Here is a 23,116-nt window from a genome sequence, read left to right as displayed (position 1 = left end):
TACAGCTATGTGCAGTCTGTGGGCTGTTCTTGTAAGGCCTCGTGCCCAGTTCAGTTATTTTCTTCAGGGTGCTATCCGTTTTTTTAACGGATAGCACACTGACAAATTCATTTCTATGTGGCCATGCACACTTCCATTGTTTTAATGGTTCTGTGCGTCCGTTCCGTCAAAAGTAGAACATGTCCTAGGTTTTGTCCATTGCCCAGTGTCCGTCTCGCCGTTCGAAGCCTATGGGTCCGTCAAAAGGGACGGCTCATATCAGGAAGCAGTTTCAAAAACCAGTTTGAGATGGTACTTTTATCCTTCTAGACTGCATTTAATGTTCCCTACATCTTCACCCTTACGCTGGAGGACTTGTGGGTCTACAGGTACCCTCCGACATATATTATGGAGTTGCCCTAATATCCAACCCTTATGGAAAGATGTCTACAATATAATTCGGAACATTACTGATATGGAGTTTTCATTGACTCCTGAACTAGCTCTATTATTCATTGGTCTAGATGGGTTTCCTCCTCCCTATATTACAGTAGTTGCCCATGTACTTATGGCCACTAAATTGGTGATTACAAGACATTGGAAGAAATTGTCCCCTACCCTCATCCAAGAAGTGGTGACTTTGATCAAGACTACTTAAATGTATGAACACTTACTGGCTAATCAAGACCTGCAACACTCCAAATTCAAGAACAAATGGGAGTGTTGGTCCCAAAGTTGTTATTTTAAGAGCTGATCTATTACAGTTATCCTTCAGGTCTACTTGTGGGCCTGTGGTCCTCTTATAGGATGCTGAGGTTTGTCTTTTGGAGGTCTGCTCGATTTGGAATGATTTCTACATTACTGTACTTCCTGTTTACTTCCTTGGTCTGGTCTTGTAATATTTGTTTCATTTTTATAGGTCATGCACTGTTGTAATGGAATGCTAACTGTACAAAAATTTCACTTACATCTCCGGCTGTTATGTTTCCTTCAGCCTTTGTACACTGTACGACTATTTTGCATTGTTTTGATTGATGTTAATTTGGAAAATTTTCAATAAAAATTTATTGATTTAGAAAAAAAACAACGGACGGCACACGGAAGGCATCCGTGTGCCGTCCGTTTTTCACGGATCTGTTGCCAAGTAACGGCAGGGCATACCAAAGTTCCTGTGATATGTGACAAGTTCAAGTCAATTTGAATACCTTCCATTTTTTTAATGGACTGTTTAAAACGGAAGACAAACGGAAGCACAACGTCCATTTAAACCGGAACTACGGAACGGATGCAGAGTGACAATGGAAACCACACAGATTTTAAACGGACGTGAAAACAGTGAAGGATGTGTGCATGAGGCCTTAATATGTATATTTTTGTGTAAATGCATGTAAAATATATCATTGGCTCTAATCTCCGTGGTCACATACTGTATATTTAACAGAGAGTAAAATAAAAATAAAGCAAACAATATTGATCTAGTTTTAGTGCAAAAAAAGATACATTCTTTACCTGGTATCAGAACTTGACCTGGAAGAAAAAGGAAGGCATGAAATATTCTTAATGCATTAGAAATATTTCTTTAACCGGTTAAAGTCCAGGATATTTTTAGCCTTCAGGACTAGACACTGTTAAGCCATTATTAGTATGCATTATTTTACTGGCTATAACTTTTATTTTATTTTTGTTGGTCTAGCAATGTGATTATTGCTGCCGTTTTTTCCTGGGAAATGCAGGTTTTTATTCTTATAAGTTTTATACACATAAGAATGTATTTTAATTTTTTAATTTTTAGGCTTATAGTTTTAAAAAAAAGGTAGTAAAAAATGTTTTTTTGCTTTTTAGCTAAAAAAATTTTAGGTAATAATATAGTTACCCTAAAATAGTCCTTTTATTAGTGTTCATCATGGTCTACCATAAATTTGGTTTCTAACATGTTTATGCAAGGGTCTCAGTAAGTGTTCCGAAAGTAATTGGTGAGGGGACTTCCTCTATTAGCCCATCGTTGCCACTCGCGCAATCGCTTTGTGCTGATAAGTTACCATGGTAACCGGAGCCTAACAAATGTCAGTTATACAGTGACAGGCAAAAATGCTTTAGAATACTGAGTATTACTCATTAGGGTTCAATTGATCACTACTTCAAGTCACCTAGTGGGGCAAATAAAAAAATAAAATTAAAATAACATTAAATGAACACTAACTTTTTAAACAACTTATGCTAATCTAATAGTATACCTGACATATATTAACTTGTCATTTACTTACAATTACAATTTAGTAATTTTATCCATGAAAATTCTGAATGAACTTACTGCCACTAGGTATCTCCCTTCCCTAAATCTGCTGCACACCCCTTCTTGTCAAGCAAAATCTGTCTCTAGTTATAAAGCAGAGGAGACGGACGGCAGGAAGTGAGCTGAGTGGATGTCTCTGCCATAGAACACCAGTGTCTTCACAGCCTGCCTATAGAAGACTGTGGAGAGTGAAGGGGGAGCAAGAGGAAGGAGCAGATAGAGAGAGACACTCACAGATTCTGCTGCCCATACAAGTCTATTAAAAGGGGCAGGTGGAGTAGGACCAGAGAGAGACACAGACAATGCAGCGCATAGAAGTCTATGGAGAGCGGAGAAGGAGCTGGGAGGAGACACAGGCTGCTGATGAGAGTTATTTGTCACCTCAGAGCCAGATTCACAACTACACTGCTCCTTACTGCTGTATTATTTCCTCCATGCTTCTTCTGCTTCTAAAACTGTTCTACAGAGATAAAGACATAAACCATCCGGGTCCACTGTGTGTGCTGTGAATTTGAATGTAAGATAAAGCACGGCACTCCTTTTCCTCTGAGATCCAGGTATTGGGTTCCCAACTCTGAAATACAATGTATGGAAATACTCTGCATACTCTTTTAATGCAAAATTCGTAGATTTATTAATATACTGAAGTATCGAGAAACAAATTATGAACAAGAGCACACCCAAATAGAATACAATATTTATTTATTCGATACAAAAAGCTAACAGAATAAATAATAACATCTAAAGCCAGACAAGGAACCAGTCCACGTGCAATATAACAGAGGACCAACGGCAGCAGACACTCATAATAAGGTATGGAACATGTATATCGAAAACGTTGTGCTTTGTCAAAACCACTGCATTCATAAACTTTATTTTGTTGTCAAACCAAGAGCAGTTTATTATCAGGGTCATGCCTTGTTTTAGACCACTATTTTTAGGATTACTTTCAACACATGGCTTTGTCATTATTGTCAATATTACATTTTAGATATGTCCATTGAGCAAAAAGGTACACAAAATGACAATATAGTTATACATAGCACACTAATGCTCCGGCTACTATTTTGTCACTTTACTTGCTGTTGCTTGCATTGTTTTCCGTTTTTCAGGACGCACTTACCATCAGCTGTTTTGAGCATCAGCTTACTAGAGTAACCAGCATTCTTCTTGCACATGCGCCAACTCCTGTTTTGGTACCTGTGCATTACTTACTCATGTGTGGGTGGGTTTGCGTGCATGCGCCAGCCAGTAGTCTCGAGTTTGCGCAAGTGTTGATTTCCGAATGGCACTTTCATCATTCCGAGCACCAAACAGTATGGATACTAGGAGGAGGTAACCGGGTAATTACCTAAACATTTGTCTTAATTTATACTAATTATATATTATTTTTGCTATTGATATAAATAGGAGATACATTTAATTAGTTGTTTTTTGTTACCTCTGACGAAGCTGCACCAAGAGCATGGGGATGTCCTTAATACTGCAGCCTTCACTGCGTCATGTATATTATTTCATATACTGCTTGTTCTTTTTTACATTCTACAGTATCTTTATGTCACATAAATATATATATATAATGAGAAAAAGAATAAAGCAGCACAGCAACAGCAGTGGGTGCAGGCCTCCCAGGTTGAGGCTAGGAACCCTTGTTAATGGAATCCCCCAAAAAATGAAGAGGCAGCACTCCAAGGAAATTGGTGAAAAAAAGTTGTGTGTTTATTCACCCGAGGCAGGCAACGTTTTGATCCGTCTCTATGGGGTCTTTGTCAAGCCTTTGTCAAGTTTGACAAAGATCCCATAGAGACGGATCGAAACGTTGCCTGCCTGGGGTGAATAAACACACCACTTTTTTTCACCAATTTCCTTGGAGTGCTGCCTCTTAATTTTTGGGGGATTTTATATATATATACATATACCCCATTTCTATTGTAAGGGGTTTTAACGCATTGGCACTTTATCTTGCGCAGTATTCCTACCTTTATTATATTCAGACCATTTCAATTTTTTCCCATTTTGTTTTGTTGAGGCCTTGTGCTAAAATAAAAAAAATCCATCATTCTACACTCAATACCCCATAATGACAAAGTGAAAACAGAATTTTATAGCTTTTTGCAAATTCATTAAAAATGAAAAACTCAAATTTCGCATGGATGTAAGTATTCAGACCCTTTGCTATGACACTTGAAATTGAGCTCTGGGGCCTCCCACTTCTCTAGATCATCTTTGAAATGTTTCTACACCTTGATTGGAGTCCACCTGTGGTAAATTAATTTGATTGGACATGATTTGGAAAGACACACTCCTGTCTATATGTAGTGTCCATGGCCACGGGCCGTCGGGTTTACTCACCTCCCGACGCCCGCAGCCATGGATCCATGAGGGCTGGCCCCCATCTCCTTCCTAGGAGACGCCAGCGCTCACTTCCGCTCTGGTTTGCTGTGTCCCGTAGGGTGCACGCACACGCTCGTGCCCGGCCTTAAAGGGCCAGCGTGCGCACAAAGGAAATCATCATCATAATCAACTGCCACGATTTCCTGGTCTATAAGAAGGCTCCAGGCCTTCTGATCCTTGCCTGAGCGTTGTTAGTTTTCCCAGTCTGTCTTGCAAATGGTCCCTTAGTGTTTCCCATTCCAGTTGTTACCCGTGCCTTGTTCCTATTCCTGTTTCCCATTTTGTGCCTTTAATATTGAGTCTGCCACGTCCAGAGGAATCCGCCACGTCCTGTGTCATCTGCCACGTCCGGAGGAATCCGCCACGTCCTGTGTCATCTGCCACGTCCAGAGGAATCTGCCACATCCTGTTCATCTGCCATGTCCGGAGGAATCCGCCACGTCCTGTGTCATCTGCCACGTCCGGAGGAATCCGCCACGTCTGGCGCAACCTGCGGCACCTGTGTCTTCCGCCACGTTTGGTGTTACCTGCTGCACCCATCACCATCAGTGCCAGAGCTGCGGCCACTGTCCGGACTATCCAGGTACCCTTGTGCGGGACATTGTATTGCTGGGGTTTCCTGTTGTTTGGCTAGCTGCCTCCCCACTACAGCGGTACGGCCTAGTGGGTCCACTAACCTGCTTCGTGACACTATATAAGGTTCCACTGCTGACAATGCATATCAGAGCAAAAACCAAGCCATGAGGAGGTAAGAACTTCCTGTAGAGCTCAGAGACAGGATTGTGTGTAGGCACAGATCTGGAGAAGGGTACAAAAAATGTCTGCTGCACTGAAAGTTCCCAAGAGCACAGTGGCCTTCATAATTCTTAAATGGAAGAAGTCTGGAACAACCAGAGAGCTGGCTGCCCCAACAAACTAAAGGGAACCTGTCACCTACATTTCACCTATTAAACCAGCAATATCAGGTGGTAGTGGGTGAAAATTTCTATATAACCTATAATTGTCTTAGTCGGCTCTGTAGCTTTAGTATTCAGCTTTTTAGTGTTCCCACACCGTATGGTTATGAGCATAAAAGAGTCATATCTTCGTTTGAAAAGAGTCAAATCTTTGTTTGAAAAGAGTCATATCTTCATTCCTCAAGCCTTTCCGAGTTAACCCCGCCTCCTTACTTTTGATTGACAGCTCCACGCCTTCCCCCAGCATACACAATCCCCTGCTTGTGTATTGATATCCTCTTCTGGTGTGTGCGCACAAAGGGACACCGGATTATTACGATAAAAGGCGCAAAATGTTTGCAGACCGTTATTTACAGTTAGAGGAGGAGTTTAGGAGAAGGGATAATGGCAATAATCTTTTGATAGCAGCGGCCAGTGAGGGATAAGTAAAGTTCGATAGGTGAAATGCTGGTGGCAGGTTCCCTTAAGTAATCTGGGGAGAAGAGCCTTGGTAAGAGAGATGACCAAGAACCCAATTGTTACAGTGGCTGAGCTCCAAAATTCCAGTGTGCAGATGGGAGAAACTTTCAGAAAGTTAACCATTACTGCAGCACTCCACTAATCTGGGCTTTATAGCAGAGTGGCCTGAAAGAAGCTTCTCCTCAGTAAAAAGACACATGAAAGCCCACCTGGAGTTTGAAAAACAGCACCTAAATGACTCTCAGACTGTGAGAAACAAGATTCCCTGGTCAGATGGAACCAAGATTGAACTTTTTGGCCTCAGTTCTATGCGTCATGTCTGGAAACCAGGAACTGCTCATCAGCTGCCCAATACCATCCCTACAGTTAGGCATGGTGGTGGCAGCATCATGCTGTGGGGGTGATTTTCTGCGGCTGGGACAGGGAGACTGGTCAGGGTTAAGGGAAAGACGAATGGCGCAAAGTACAGATATATTCTTAATGAAAACCTGATCCAGAGTGCTCTGGACCTCAGACTGGGTCGAACGTTCACCTTCCAACAAGACAACCCTAAGCACACAGCCAAGACAACTCAGGAGTGGCTTAGGGAAAACTCTGTGAATGTTCTTGAGGGGTCCAGCCAGAGCCCTGACTTGAACCCAATCAAACATCTCTGGAGAGACCTGAAAATCACTGTCTACCAACAGTCCCCATCCATTCTGACAGAGCTTGAGAGGATCTGAAGAGAAGAATGGCAGAAAATCCCCAAATCCATGTGTGCAAACCTTGTGGCATTATAGCCAAGAAGACTGGAGGCCGTTATCACTTCCAAAGGTGCTTCAACTAAGTCCTGAGTAAAGGGTCTGAATACTTATGTCAAGGCAATATTTTAGTTTTTACCTTTTAATAAATTAGCAAAGATTACAAACATTGTGTTTTCACTGTGTCATTATGGGTTATTAAGTACAGAATAATGGGGGAAAACTTGATTTTTTTTTTTGTAGCACAAGGCCTCTACATAAAATGTGAAATAATTGAAAGGGTCTGAAGACTTTCTCAATGCATTGTATTTAGTTCCTCCCACTGCTCATTGGTTGGCTGTATTTTTGGTGTTTGCACTTATTGTACTGGTATTACTAGCCTTATATTATTATAGTGCTACATACACAGACTTGTGTTACTTTATTACTGGTGATATTGTATTAATGCATCTTGTTTTACTATCTTTATGTGTGTTACTTACATTAGAATGACATTAGAATAACATACTACCTTTTTTTTGGTATACATTTTCCATACCTTATCATGAGTGTCTGCTGCAGTTGGCCCTGCCCCTGTGTTATATTGCACATTGACAGGTACCTTGTCTGGTTTTAAATGTTTTTATTTATTGTTAGCTTTTTGTATCACATAAATAAATATTGTATTCTATTTTGTTGTGCTCTTGTTCATAATGTGTTTCTCAATATTTAGTAGAGTTTGTGCTTTTTAGGCATATTTGTAGCACCCCACCTTTGTCATTGGCTATTGGTGGTGCCCGTACCTATCCAGTCTTTCAGATTTGTTAATTGAACACACAGTGCTCCTGCTGGCAGGTCAGAGTAATGATAGGTAAATGCTTTCGGTAAAAAGAGACCTTCACCAGGTCTTCTGACTGCCCAGGGTTTTGAGCATTACAAAGATGTTGTGGCCATGGTCGGCCTTAGATATGTTCGACCAGTGCGGTCGCACAGGGCGCCAGCCGCCACACTGCAAGAGGGGCGCCAGCAAGTTGCAACTGCCAGCGGGGATACACACACTAACTGCAGTCGCCTTTCCACCTAGGCGCTTCTTCACTTAGTGGCCGTCGCTACCGCTGTAGCAGCCGTAGCGGCTGCTAGCCTTGACACCGGGCATGAGGGCGGTGGCGCCGCTAGCAGCTGCTGCGGCTGCTATAGCGGTAGCGACGGCACTATAGCAGAGCAGGGAGGTATCTCCCTGCTCTGCTGTCTACTAGCGCCACTGTAGCTCCCTGAAGGAGCGGAATCCCCGTGTGGCCGGGGATTCTGCTCCTGGAGCGCTGCTTGATGTCTCTGTCCATATATGGACAGTGACATCAGGGGAAACTCCTGAAGCGGAATCCCCGGTCACAGCGTTGCAGACTCTATGACCGGGGATTCCACTACAGGAGAAGCCAATGACGTCATGGACACAGACGACAGGAGCTTCTCCTGGACTGGAATCGACGGTCATAGCGTCTGCAATGCTGTGGACGGGGATTCCGCCTCAGGAGTTTTCCCTGATGTCACTGTCCATATATGAACAGAGGCATCAGGCAGTGCTCCAGGAGCGGAATCCCCGGCCACACGGGGATTCCGCTCCTTCAGGGAGCTACAGTGGAATGCTATCTATACTGGAAGGGGGGGGGGGTTGCTATCTACAGGGGGGCTGTGGGCTGTGTGGCACTACCTACAAAAAAGGAGCACACAAAATACCCATCTTTCCCGGGTATAAAAAAAAATTGTGGAAATAGACTAAGGTATAACTTTTATTTAATCTAGCTAAGAGGATTAATCCTTTACTCAGACTAAATAAAAGTTATATCTTAGTTTATTTCCACACATTTATTGTATAGCTGGGAAAGCTGGGTATTTTGTGTGCTCCTGCACAGTTGTCCTTTTTTGAATGTCTATTGCCTGCCAGCTATCAGGGTCATTTCGTAGTCCTTGCACTACCTACAAGGGGGCTGTGGGCTATGTGGCTCTACCAACCAGGGGGCTGTGGGCCGTGTGGCACTACCAACCAGGGGGCAGTGGGCTGTGTGGCACTACCAACCAGGGGGCTGTGGGCTGTGTGGCACTACCAACCAGGGGGCTTTGGGGCACTACCAACCAGGGGGCTGTGGGGCACTACCAACCAGGGGGCTGTGGGGCACTACACGATCTCATTGAGCTATTATATCACTATATCACCTTTGCTATGCTTACAATTCAGGGCACTTAGATGGTCTGATTAAGGTCTCTTTTGACCGAAAATTTTTATTTATCATTACTTTTGCCTGCCAGAAGTAGAACTTTGTGTTCATTCAATAAATATACAAATTTTGGATCAAGAATTTGCGTAGTATTTCAATGCTGTATTTAAGACATAATAGCAGTTAGATGCCACTTACTAGCTCAGGGAAAACTGGGAATTCTAGAGAGAGTCTGCAGAGGAGAAAACTGCTAAAAAAAAATCTGAATACAAGTCATATAATGGCCATAAATATGCCAAGTTCACACGTAGCGTAAATACTGTAGATTTTCCATAACGGATTTCGTTGCGGAAAATCCGCAGCATAACACAGTAGTAGCAGAGTGGATGAGATTTTAACAAATCTCATCCACACGCTGCATAAATGAGAAGCGTAAAAACTGCTTAGAAATTGACCTGCGGTGCGGTTTTTAATCCGCAGCCTGTCAATTGTATTTGCATAATCTCTTCTTATTTGTTGCAGGTTTTCCCCATTAAATTCAATGAGGAGGTGAGGAGGTGAAACCCGCAACAAATAGCAGATGTTGCGGCTCTTGCGGATGAAATGCTGCGATTCTGCTGCAAAAATTGCAATTTGGAAAAAAATAATCTTATACTTACCTAGAATTCTGTGCTTCTTAGTCCAGGACGACCTTATCACGTTTCATCTCATGTGACTGCTGCAGCCAATCGCAGACTGCAGCGGTCACATGGGATGAAACATCATCCCATGAGGCCTGGCTACAGGACCGCAGAGGGATGCGTCATCATGGCTATGATGTAAGTATGAAACGTTTTGTTTTTTACGTGAAGTATTCCGCTGCAGACGTTCCAGACAAAAAATTGCACCACAATTTAGTGAGTTTTTTCCCCCGAAATTCTCGGCTGAGACCAAAGCGTATACGCTGTGTGCTTTTACTCAGCGTATCCGCCCTGTGTGAACATACCCATAGTGTTATTCCCCATTGACACATATATGACAGCCTATTCTCTAATGTCACATGAAAAAAGACAAAAATTTACATTTTAATATAAAAAGGCTCGCTCCCCAAAAAAATCATACGTTTCAGTCCTCTCACAGGACCTTTTTCAAGCTGTATATATACATATACATACTCTCGTTGGTGTTCTATGAAACTTTGGCATGATACATTTAATATATTTTGCCTACAATGTTCCATTGATCAAATGTGAATAGATATTGAAATAACAATACCTTTTCCTGTTGTTGTGGCTGAAATGAAATTAAATGAGTAGGTTTTAATTTATTTATCTGAATACATTTAAAAAAAAACATCTATTTCTTGAGAGAACATTAATTTACTACTTAGTAGTAGTAGTAATAAAAATAATATTCAGTATTAAGTAGTCAATATCAGTACATCATTCAAGCTATATTATGTAAGTTAATCTAATAGTTCAAAATTAAAGAGGTTTTCTAATAAAGATAACTTATTTTACAGATGAAGCCAGCCTAGTGAAGCAAATGCATGAGATTTCGTCATACTATATAGTTCTAAGCTTCTGTGCATTGTGCAAGCGCATCATGTCTTGTGTTTGAGTAATGCCAGTGGCACTGAACAGCCTGTGATTCACTTCTTGAGAGAACATATAACCGCATGAATAAGCCAGCCTTTCTGTCTATGCCCACCAAACTCGCTACTACCCAATTTACATAATGGATGCCAAGTGCACACACCTACATAATAACCATAGTTGCCAACAGTCCTGAATTTGCCAGGACTGTCCCGAATTTATAGAGACAATCCTGGCAAATTACTGTCCCAGAAGTGACCCGGCAACTGTCATATTCAATTGTATCTGCGGTCTCAGGACAAATACAATTGAATGCTGTGTCAGAGCAAGAAACTAGTTGCCACCCCTCTTCCCAGGGATTCCGTTCTTGGAGAAGCCCCTGGTGTCCCTGTCCATACATGGACAGTGATGTCAAGGACTCTTCCAGTAAAGGAATCTCCGACCAGGGCATCACCAACTCTCTAGCTTGGGATTCCACTCCTAGTGGGAGCCCCAATGGTGCTATCTATAGGGAGGGTAATGGTGTGGCACCATCTACAAGGGGTATATGTGGCATTATCTACAAGGGGGTGTGTGGCACATTCTACAGGGGACTGTGTGGCAGCATCTACATATGCACTGTGGCACTATCTACAGGGGGCACTGTGGCACTATCTACAGAGGTTACTGTGGCACTATCTACAGAGGGCACTGTGGCATTATCTACAGAGGGCACTGTGGCATTATCTACAGAGGGCACTGTGGCATTATCTACAGAGGGCACTGTGGCATTATCTACAAGATGTGTGGCATTATCTACAAGGGGGGGGGGGGGTGTGGCACCTTCTACAGGGGACTGTGTGGTACCATCTACAGAGGGCACTGCAGCATTATCTACCTAGAGTAATGTAGCATTAATTACAGGGGGTGTGGGCATTATCTACAGAAAGCACTGTTGCATTATCTACAGAGGGCACTGTGGCACCATCTGCAGGGGGCTGCATGGCTACAGGGAGGCTGTGTTGCATTAACCACAGAGGGCACTGTGGCACTATCTTAAAAGGCACTGTGTGGTACTATCTAAAAGGGCACCGTGTGGCACTATCTACAGGGGGCACTGAAGGAATATCTACAAGGAGCGCTGTGTGGCACTGTCTACTGGGGCAGAGTGGAGCACCATCTACAAGGGGCACTGAGTGTGGCACTGTCTACACTCGTTTTTACGCTACCAGTAGTGGTCAGCTCATATCACCTAGCCATTGTGATAAAGTGAGACATCAACTGCCTGTAAACAACCGGATAACCTGAAAGAGATACCGGCCACCATAGTAGTTGTCAGCCAAACTAGTGCAGACATTTTTGTTTGATTATCTGTAAGCAGAAATTGTGGGTAGAAAGCCACGAACCATTAGCCATACCCACCAGATAGACCACTTCCCCATGAGACACACCCACCAAAGAAGCCACACCCTATGTAACTTTGGAAAATGTTTGTAAATGTTGGCAACTATGATAAGAAAAGTATGGATACCAAACTAACTTTCCTGATTTCTCATTACTAGCTATATTGTGCTGTGTTTTATTTGGGGGACAGATACAACTAAACAACAACAGATACAACTAAACAACAAGAGAAGAGATGCAGAACTTTCAGTACTGTTCATATGACATATACAAAAACAAATAGAAATAGTTTGAACAACATGTAAAACACTACAGGAATCTCTCACACGTTAACATGCCACTGTCATGAGAAACTGTTTATTTAAATAAGGGCATCCAAAATGTAACTATAAATTATTAAAACAGGGGGCTCTGAGCACCTAATGTACAGTTTCAGGGGTACTGAATGCTGCCTACTCAGTGCTTATGAAAAGGACATGTGGGAGGCACTTCAGCAGAAGACCCCTGTCAGTCAGCGGCTCAGCACACCTGAAATGCGGTTTGGGGGGCTGTACAGCAGACACTAAGAACTTGCTATTTTAATGCCTTATGGATGTCTTATAGATACTCTTATATAAAGCACCGCTTTCCCATGACAGGGGCACTTTATAAGAATAGATGCTGCAGGTTTAGCATTAGTTGTAAGGAAAATATTTATATCCTGCACTTTGCGCTATGGTCAAACTCTTCCATAGACTCAAACATCTTAAAAAAATTTCTATATATAATATTGTCCTTAATTTCAGTCATAATTATGTTTCCCCGAACAAAGTTATTTTAGTTTCATTGTGACCTCAAGTTTATCACAATTGAATGCACATATTATGTCACTGTATACATAGGCTTATAGTAATAGTTCCCAAATACTTTCAAAAATCCAACATTTACCTTCCAATGATGTCACAGGTATGTGACCTAGAATATAAAAAGATAAACAATTAAACAACATCTTTACTCAAACAACTTTTCGATATATTCTGCAATTCTTTTTTAGTAAAAAAGTCAATGGGTTCCATCGGGCGCCACTTAGTCACAAAAAGTATTCTCAACCAGACATGAACTTGTTTTATTTACTGTCGCATTGTGCCAAAAAAGCGGAGAACATGGTGTGCGCCAAATTTATTATGTGTTTTAACCAGGTTTAGACACGCAGATTTGACGCAGTTTTTGGCTTCATTTTTTTTTTTTTTTACTAAATACAGCAGTGAATTCATAACAAAGTGACGCATCAGTCTTTTCTTTATGTACCTTTCCTTCCTTTTGGATCCACTTCTGGCTTTGGTTAAACAAACAGAGCTGAAAATTGCATCAAAATTGAGTGTGTGATCCTGGTATTAGACAGTTTTACCCAGTTTAGATAAGTGTCTAGAAAGGATTATATGCTTGCTATGATCTTTATATACAGACCAACATATTTATTCCAGTAAAAATTATGTTATGTTTCAATTCTCAAAAGGAGCAAACAAATGTCTTTGTTTCCCAAATCTTCTGGATACACCATAAATGTCTGATAGGTGGGGGTCCCTATCTCAGATAAGGGGTGTCTAGTGATCCACCATTTTACAATGTAAGGTGGCTGGCAGCAGATAGAAATAGAAGAAGAAGAAGGGGAGAACTGGTCATGTTAGGGTATGTTCACACGATTAACAAAATACGTCTGAAAATACGAAGCTGTGTTCAAGGGAAAACAGCTCCTGATTTTCAGACGTTTTTTGAGCAACTCGCGTTTTTCGCGGCGTTTCTTATGGCCGTTTTTGGAGCTATTTTGAATAGAGTATGAGAAAACGGCTCCAAAAACGTCCCAAGAAGTGTCCTGCACTTCTTTTGACGAGCCGTCATTTTACGAGCCCGTATTTTGACAGCGACGCGTAAAATGATAGCTCGTCTGCACAGAACATCGTAAGACCCATTGCAAGCAATGGGCAGATGTTTGCCGACGTATTGGAGCCGTCTTTTCAGGCGTAATTCGAGGCGTAAAACGCCTCCATTACGCCTGAAAAGAGGTCGTTGTGCACATACCCTAATTGTATGGGAGTAATAGAAATATGTGAACAAGCCCGCCAGATCTCTCCTTGTCTACTTCTGACATTTACAGGCACCGCTGGGCGCTTTGGATTGGAGAATGGTCCCAGGATAAAAAATGTTTTCAGTATTTAAACTTAGAACAAATTCTGGTAGATGAAATCTTCTCTTCTTTTTGTAAAGTTGCTACTATCGTCAAAGTAATAAACTTGCTTCCCAGTTCATTTGATACATCTTTCTCCAATAACAAAGGAGTATGTCTGATATCAGAGTAGAACATCACATAATTTTTGTAATGGAAGAAGCACGTGTTGAAAGGTGAATGAGGTAAGACATATGTTTCTACATTTGACTAATTCTTCTCCTATATTTAATTCTCTCACAACTTTAAAACACTGATCAGAAATAAAAACATACTTGTTGGGAGAGGTCCTGGACCTGCAAGAGAATTCAATAACACATACAGTCAACACAACTATGTCATATGATATGTATACATTTTATGGCTAAATATTTAAAATGCTATTGCTCATGCTACTTGTATTACAGCAGTTTTTGTCACAGATTTAACCTTTAACTCTTATGGTCCCAATAATCATGTGACTGACCAACTTAGGGACGGACATACTATTAGTGCAACCTGTGCAGTTGCACAGGGGCCCAGTAGGTAAGGGGGTCCACTGTCACCTTAAAGCAGTTTCCTTCTGTATATTACATTGCATGTAAATGTCCAAGCTCATGAATTTTCTACCTGGTGGATGTTAGAGAGACATTAGGGGGATCTATCGTAAGATATTGGAGAGCAAAGGCCCTATATTCTTTTCTTGCACGGAGGCCGTTAACTGTCTGTCTACGCCCCAGCCGAAACTTCACTGCAACGGGCAGAATCAAAGACTACTTTAATTTTGCCCGTTTAACCCCATAGATGCCGTGGTTAATCGCAGCTGCGACATCTAAGGCGTTAGGGTGAGGGGACGGCCCCCTTTTACGTGCCATCACATCCCCTGCACTGCGATCGCTGGGTGCCCATGGTCGTTAAGGCAGCCTAGGGTCCTAATGAAGGCCTTCTGGTTTACCATCTTTGTACACCTAGTAAAATTGCTCTAAAATGCAATACATTGTTAATGCATTATATACTGCAAGCGATCCAACAATCGCTGGTTCTAGTCCCTAGGGGAACTGGTAAAAAAAATTAAAAAACTTTTTTTTTAATTTAACAAAAAATAAAAAATATTAAAAGTTCAAAAAACTTCTCTTTTTTACATTTTTCCCTAAAGTAATGTTAGAATTAGAAAAGGGAACATAACTGGTATTCCCGAGTCCATAAAAGTCCAAACTATTATATTATAATGTTATTTAACCCGCTCGGTGAAATTTGTTATCGCCGTAGAAGTATCAACCCATAGAATAAAGTGAACATGTAGTTCGCCGAGATTCCATTTTATTTCAAACTGGAGGAATTGGTACATTTGCCCCTAGTCTCCTTTTCATGATCCTTAAAATGTGTAACATCCGCAGCCGCAGATCGTAGACTTCTCTCATCCTGCTGACACCTTCCTTCCTGCAGATGCCAGTACATGCGGCCTTCCCGGCCTACAGTGACCACTAGGGTGCACGCGAGCTCAGTCCCGGCCTTAAAAGGCCAGCGCGCACACATGTTTAGATTTGTCTAATCACCCTGGACTATTAGAAGGGCCCTGCCCCTTCACTCATTGCCTGAGTGTTGTTGTGTTTTCCGGTGTCAGTTTAGCATAAGGTTCCTTAGTGTTCTCCTGTTCCCAGTGTACCCGTTTCTGTTACTGTAACGTCTATGGCCACGCTGCCTTAAACCTCGACGGCCGTTGCCATGGACATCTTATCTCTGTGCAGCGTCGTCCTCCTGTGGGGCGCCGACACTCACTTCCTGATTTCGAGACTGTCTCCGGCGCGCGCGCCCGCGCGTGCACGGTCTTAAAGGGCCAGTGTACGCATTTTGCAGGAAGTCTGCAATCTAGCCCAGGGTGCCCTGGGCTATAAAAAGGGCTCTGCCCTCTTGCTCTTTGCCAGATTGTTGTTTGTTACCCATAGTTTGTCGTGCTAATGGTCTCCCAGTTTCCCAGTGTACCTTGTTCTTGTATCCCGTATCCTTTTTCTGTGCTACCCAATTCTAGTGCCGTGCTGTGCTGTTGCCGTGCTGTGCTACAGTCTCGCCTGATTTGCTAAGCCCCACCTGACGTCTTCCCGTCGCCTGGTCCTGGACGTGCCTGCCTCGCTACTGCCTACGATTGCCTCAGGTATCCTCGCTGAACTATTTGAACTTTGTACTTACCTGTTTGGCCAGCTGCCATCCCGCTACGTGGTACGGCCCAGTGGGTCCACACCCCGCACAGTGACAGCTCCCTGTATCCTGTATCCCATGCTAGCTTCTTCCTGTGCCTTAAAAGAGCTAGAGTCATGTTGTGTTACACCGTGCCAGGTGTCTGCTGCCAGGTACCCATCTGAGCCTAGCCACCGCTACTGTCTGTACTACCACAGGTACCCTTGCTCAGACTATAGACTTTACTTTGGCCAGCTGCTATCCCGCTACGGCAATACGGCCCAGTGGGTCCACATACCCACAGATCGTGACAAAATGACTCCCCACTCTGGTTTTCTAGCTTGTTTTCCCCTATGGAGGGGGCATCTCTGTGCAGGTTCACACCACAGCAGATTTATGGTCTACCTCTATGGTATATGCCCTCGTTATTAAGCGACTAATTAGAAAACATTTAGTTTTATAATTCTTTTTAGTAAAGTTCAATAAATATATAATAATTTAACAGGTGTTCCAGTTCCAAGCGTTGTACCTTTAGCTGAATGAGCATATAAAGCATATACTTAAAACAATACTATAAAACAAAACTAAATAGTTAATTCATCTAAAATATGTGTTAAAGGGATATACCCATTATAGACATGTATGGCATATCCACAGGATATGCCATTAACGTCTGATAGATGCTGTCCACCGCATCCCGGCGGAGATGCAGTGAAGAAGTGGCTTGGATTACGGAAAAACCGAGCTTGCTGTGCTACGCTGTTTCTGCAACTCCCATATTAGTGAATGGTAATTACGGAAACAGTGCAACAGAGTATATCCTGTATATTTATTTTATAAGTGTCTAAGGTGGGCATACCCTTTAAAAAAAAGGTCTCATGTATTTGATTTTGCTTTCATTAATTTAGTATAAGTATGTAGAGGACAAATGTTTTTTTATTATTTGTTTTAAATGTTGTAGCTATTTAGTTTTTATTTTTAAAAACTTCCCTGTGGGCGGAACTATTGGAGACAGATACTTTTTTCCTAAATTGTCTTATAGACTGTGTAGCAGTGTATGTGTTTTATAGCAACTGTAACGAATGGGACAATTAAAGTCCCCAGGAAGAGACAAAGTAAAGACCCTCCCCTAGAGAGCAGGGAATTACAGGGGAGATGCATACATAACTTTATCTGAGTATATAATATATCGTTTTTCTATTCTGCCTTATATAGGCCTCTAGCTGGTGGAACTAGTGAATGAATTTTATTTGAGATCTGAGACGTCATTTGTTTGTGACATCAATCAGCTACAGGCCTCGGAAATGACAAGGTCCTTCAGGGTCTTGTGATGAGGTCTATAAAGCTCTGAAAAATGTTGTAGTGAGAAAAGACGTGTTATGTTCATTTGATCTGTCACCAGGGTTTTGTAGGATTTTTAATCTGTCTCTGATTCAGTCATTGATTCTTGACTGCCTTAGGAGGTAGGTTGTTGTACTCAACGGCGTAAGTTTATGCACTAGGTTCGAGGAAACATATTTTACAATTGTGCATTAAATGGTAATACACTGTGTAAAACTACTACTGAAATATATTTGGGTATATTGCTAGACAGTACATTTACCTTTAGCAACCAGTGCCAGGCAGCTGCTGCCAAGGCAAATAAAATCATGTGATACATCGAAAAAGGCATAGATGTTCATGACAAGAACATCATTTTGGCTCTATACAAATCACTAGTCAGACCACATATGGAATATTGTGTACAATTTTGGGGATCTCTCCTTGTCTACTTCTGACATTTACAGGCACCGCTGGCCGCTTTGGATTAGAGAATGGTCCCAGGATGAAAAATGTTTTCAGTATTTCAAATTTAGACCATTCTGGTAGATGAAATCTTTCCTTCTTTTTGTAAAGTTGCTACTATTGTCAAAGTAATAAACTTACTTCTCAGTTCATTTGTTACATCTTTCTCCAAAAACAAAGGAGTATGTCTGATATCAGAGTAGAACATCACATCATTTTTGTAATGGAAAAAGCACGTGTTGAAAGGTGAATGAGGTAAGACATATGTTTCTACATTTGATTAATTATTCTCCTATATTTAATTATTTCACAACTTTAAAACACTGATCAGAATAAAAACATACTTGTTGGGAGAGGTCCTGGACCTGCAAGAGAATTCAATAACACATACAGTCAACACAACTATGTCATATGATATGTATAAACTTTATGGCTAAATATTTAAAATGCTATTGCTCGTGCTACTTGTATGACAGCAATTGTCACATATTTTACCTTTACCTCTATTGGTCCCAATGATCATGCGACTGATAAACTTAGGGACGGACATACTATTGTTGCAACCTGTGCAGTTGCACTGGGGCCCAGTAGGTAAGGGGGTCCACTGTCACCTTATAGCAGTTTCCTTCTGTATATTACATTGCATGTAAATGTGCAAGCTCATGAATTTTCTACCTAACAATTACTGGTGGATGTTAGAGAGATATTAGGGTGGATCTATCATGAGATATTGGAGAGCAAAGGCCCTATATACTTTCCTTGCACCGAGGCCCTTAACTGTCTGTCTACGCCCCCTTGGTTTAACTGATCACCAGAGTGCTGGTAATGCATTTCTGTTAAAGTCCCAGTTGACATTAACCCTTTAACGACTTGCCACGTACATGTACCTGGCAGCCGTTAAGGGGAAGTATGAAGCTGGCTCACGGGCTGACCGCACTCCATACTCAGTGGGTGTCGACTGTGTTATAAAGCAGAAACCTCACTGCAATGGGTGGAATCAAAGATTAATTTAATTTCACCCATTTAACCCCGTAAATGCCGTGGTCAATAGTGACTGCGACATTTAAGGCGTTAGGATGAGGGGGGCGGCCCTTTCTGACATGCCATTGTCTCTCTTGCACTGCAATCGCGGGGTGCAATGGTTGTCATGGCAGCCTGGGAGCCTAATCAAGGTCCTCTAGTTTACCATCTTTGTACACCTATTAACCCCTTCAGGACTGAGCCTGTTTTGGCCTTCAGTATGAAGACGATTTTTCAAATCTGACATGTGTCACTTTATGTAGTAATAACTTCGGAATGCTTTTACCTATCTAACTGATTCTGAGAATGGTTTCTAGCATCATATTGAACTTTATGTTAGTGAAAAAAATTGGTTGATAAATGTAATATTTATTTGTAAAAAATACCAAGATTTGGCGAAAATTTGCAAACATTTGCATTTTTCTAAATTAAGTTGTATTTGCTTGTAAAACAGATAGTTATACCACACAAAATAGTTACCAGTTTACATCCCCCATATGTCTACTTTATGTTTGCATCATTTTTTGAACATTGTTTTCGTTTTCTAGGACGTTACAAGGCTTAGAACTTTAGAAGCAATTTCTCATATTTTCAAGAAAATTTCAAATGGCTATTTTTTCAGGGGCTAGTTCAGTTCTGAAGTGGCTTTGAGTGCCTTATATATTAGAAAGTTCCCATAAATCACCCCATTTTGAAAACTGCATCCCTCAAAGTATTAAAAACAGCATTCAGAAAGTGTTTTAACCCTTTAGGTGTTTCACAGGAATTAAAACACAGTAGAGGTGAAATTTACAAACCTTTTTCGCCAAAATTAATTTGTAATACATGTTTTTTCTGTACCACAGAAGGTTTTACCCAATTATATAGGGGTATAGTTAGCATTTTGAACCCACAGTTTTTTTGCTAAATTTATTTGAATTAGTATGTGAAGATGAAAATCTACTTTTTTTAAGTAATAAAGGAGAAAAAACACCCTAACATATGTAAAGCAATTTCTCCCGATTATAGCAATACCACATATGTGGTAATAAACTGCTGTTTGGACCCACAGCAGGTCTCAAGAGAAGGAGCGCCATTTGGATTTTGGATTTCTGATTTTACTGGAATAGTTTTCAGTGCCGTGTCACGTTTGCAATGCATTGGAGGGACCAAAACAGTGGAAACCCCCAAAAGTGAACCCATTTTGGAAACTACACCCATCAAGGAATTTTTCTAGGGGTAAAGTTAGCATTTTTACTCCACAGTTGTTTTGCTGAATTCATTATAATTAGTCTGTAATGGTAAAAATCTACTTTTTTTCGGAAAAAACGTAGACATTTGTAATTTTTACAAGGAATAAAGGAGAAAAAGCACCCCAAAATTTGTAAAACAATTTCTCTCGATTACGTAAATACGCCATATGTGGTAATAAACTTCTATTTGGACCCACAGCGGGGCTTAGAAGTGAAGAAGCGCTATTTGGCTTTTGGAGCTCAAATTGAGCTGAAATGGTTTACGGGTGCCATGTAGAATTTGCAAAGCCCCTGAGAGACCAAAACAGTGGAAACCACACAAAACTGACCCTATATGGTAAACTACACCACTTAAGGAATCGATCTAGGGGTATTTTAAACATTTAGACCCCACACGTCTTTTGCAGAATTTATTAGAATTAGGCAGTGAAAATGAATATCAACATTATTTCTACAAAACGTTGAATTTTTTCAATTTCACAAAGGATAAAGGAGGAAAAAGTACCCCAATAATTGTAAAGCAATTTCTCCAGAAAACGACAATACCCACAAGTGGTCATAAATGTTTTTACATTAGAAAGTAATTAACCCTGTCCGGACAGATCCATTTTTGCTTTTTCGTTTTTCCCTCCCTGCTTTCCAAGAGCCATAACTTTTTTATTTTTCCGTCAATAGAGTGGTGTGAGGGCTCATTTTTTGCGGAACGAGCAGTAGTTTTTATTGGTACCATTTTTTGGTACATATACCTTTTTGAACACTTTTTATTAATTTTTTTTGGTAGAGCCAAGATGACAAAAAATACAGCGATTTTGGCATTTTAAATTCTTTATTTTTCACGGCGTTCATCGTGCAAATTAAATAATGGTATATTGTAATAGTTTGGACTGTTTCAGACACAGCGATACCAATTTTGTGTAGATTTTTTATTTTTTTACATTATTTTAGGGAAAAAAATGTGAAAAGGTTTTTTTTTTGGACTTTGAATATTTATTTTATTTTTTTCACTAATAATAATTTACTTTTGTTTTTACACATTTTATTAGTCCCCCTAGGGGACTTGAACCAGCAATCAGTAGATAGCTGGAACAATACACTGCAATACTAACGTATTGCAGTATATTGTCATTTTTACAGGCTCCTGTAACAGCGTGATCGCTGTTTCTGTCCGTTAGTCCCGGGTATCAGCTGTAATACACAGCTGACACCCACAGCATATGGCGCGGGCTCAGCACGTGAACCCACTCCATACATCACCCCCCACACCACGACACGCTATTAAGTCGTGGTGCGCAAAAGGTTTAATGCGCAGCGGATGGTGCAGAGTGAAAATTGCAATTTTCCACTGATATGCCATTCTAGTGCACAATATGTTGTGCCCAGTTTGTGCCACTGAATACAAATACTTCATAAAATATTAACCGGGTTCTCCGGGATTTAGCTTGGTAGTAGTTCTATTTGGCGTTTTGCTGGTATTTCAGTATATAATGTGGGGGCATATGTAAGCAGTGCCGAGTACATCAGGGCATAATAAGAGGGTATAATAATGGGGTAAATAAATAATAATCCGCAGATATGTGGCCAGTGTCGCACTTATAAATGGTGCCCAATCTTATCCGCTTTTGGAACACTCTGCACATTTTGCATCGCCATATTCTGAGAGCCAGAACTTCTTTATTTTTTCTTCACCGGAGCTGTGTGAGGGCTTAATTGTTGTGGGACAATCTGTAGTTTTCATTAGTACATTTTGGGGTACATGCGTTTTTTTTAAACACTTTTTATTAAATTTTTTGGCAAGCAAGGTGACCAAAAACAATCAATTTTGACAATGTTTTTTATTTATTTTTTGTTACGGCATTCACCCTGGGCTATAAGTGACCATTTTACTTTATTCTGCGGGTTGATACGATTACGGCGATACCATATGTATATCTTTTTTTATGTTTTGCAGCGTTTGTGCAATAAAATCACTTATTTATAAAATATTTTTTTTTTGTGTCACCATATTCTGAGAGCCATAACTTTTTTATTTTTCAGTAAAAAAAAGCTGTGTAAGGGCTTGTGTTTTGCGGGACGGGTTGTAGTTTTTATTGGTACTATTTGCGACTTTTTGATCACTTTTTATTGTATATTTTGAGAGGGGTGGTGACCAAAAAATAGTGATTCTAGAATTGCTTTGCTACTTATTCTTTTTGCAGTGTGCATTGTGCGGGAAAAATAACGTGGTGATACCAAATATGCGTACTTTATTTAACGTGTTCATTTTTTTTCTATAATAAAAGACTTATCATAAGAAAAAAAAAAATTTTTTGTTTATGTAACTTATAATTTTTAGTTTTACACTTTTTTAAATCATTTTTATTGTGTTTTTTTTTACTTGTCCCATTAGGGGACATTTAGACTTGCAGCTCTGATCGCTGATAGAATACATTATACTACGTAGTGTAATGTGTTCTGTCATTGTGATGTGACAGTCAGTCACGCCATTTTCATTACCAGGGACAGGGTGGGGGCTGATCGGGAGTCTAATAGGGGGGGCTGGCCCTTATTTTTACCATTTCTCTCTTCCCTCACAGAATATATTCTGTGAGAGAAGAGAGAGAACTAACCGCTGCTGTTTTTACAGTGATTGTTGTTATTCAGTAAATAACGACGATCAAGTGACCGGGTACCTGACAAAACAGTCCTCGGTCTGTGCTCCGAGGCCTCAGCTACCTCCGTAGATGAGTACACTTAGTTTATGTGCCTCACGGGG

At 40.9% G+C, this 23,116-nt stretch overlaps 1 protein-coding gene across 1 annotated transcript in view; it reads right to left on the bottom strand.

Annotated features, from left to right (window-relative positions):
• The window catches only part of MUC19 (mucin 19, oligomeric), a 34,192-nt gene extending 21,210 nt beyond the window's left edge, over nucleotides 1–12,982 (bottom strand). Inside the window, exons 1-3 of the mRNA XM_075855065.1 lie at nucleotides 12,898–12,982; nucleotides 10,268–10,285; nucleotides 1,489–1,506 (exon numbers count right to left, since the gene is read on the bottom strand). Coding sequence (XP_075711180.1) covers nucleotides 1,489–1,506; nucleotides 10,268–10,285; nucleotides 12,898–12,958 — 97 coding nt within the window. The 5' untranslated portion in view covers nucleotides 12,959–12,982. The remainder of the gene's footprint in view (nucleotides 1–1,488; nucleotides 1,507–10,267; nucleotides 10,286–12,897) is intronic.
• Nucleotides 12,983–23,116: the final 10,134 nt, after the last annotated feature.

Source organism: Rhinoderma darwinii, chromosome 3 (genome assembly GCF_050947455.1).
Source record: "Rhinoderma darwinii isolate aRhiDar2 chromosome 3, aRhiDar2.hap1, whole genome shotgun sequence".
NCBI lineage: Eukaryota > Metazoa > Chordata > Amphibia > Anura > Rhinodermatidae > Rhinoderma > Rhinoderma darwinii.
Note: the sequence above shows the minus strand (reverse complement) of the source record. Positions and strands in the feature narration are given on the sequence as shown.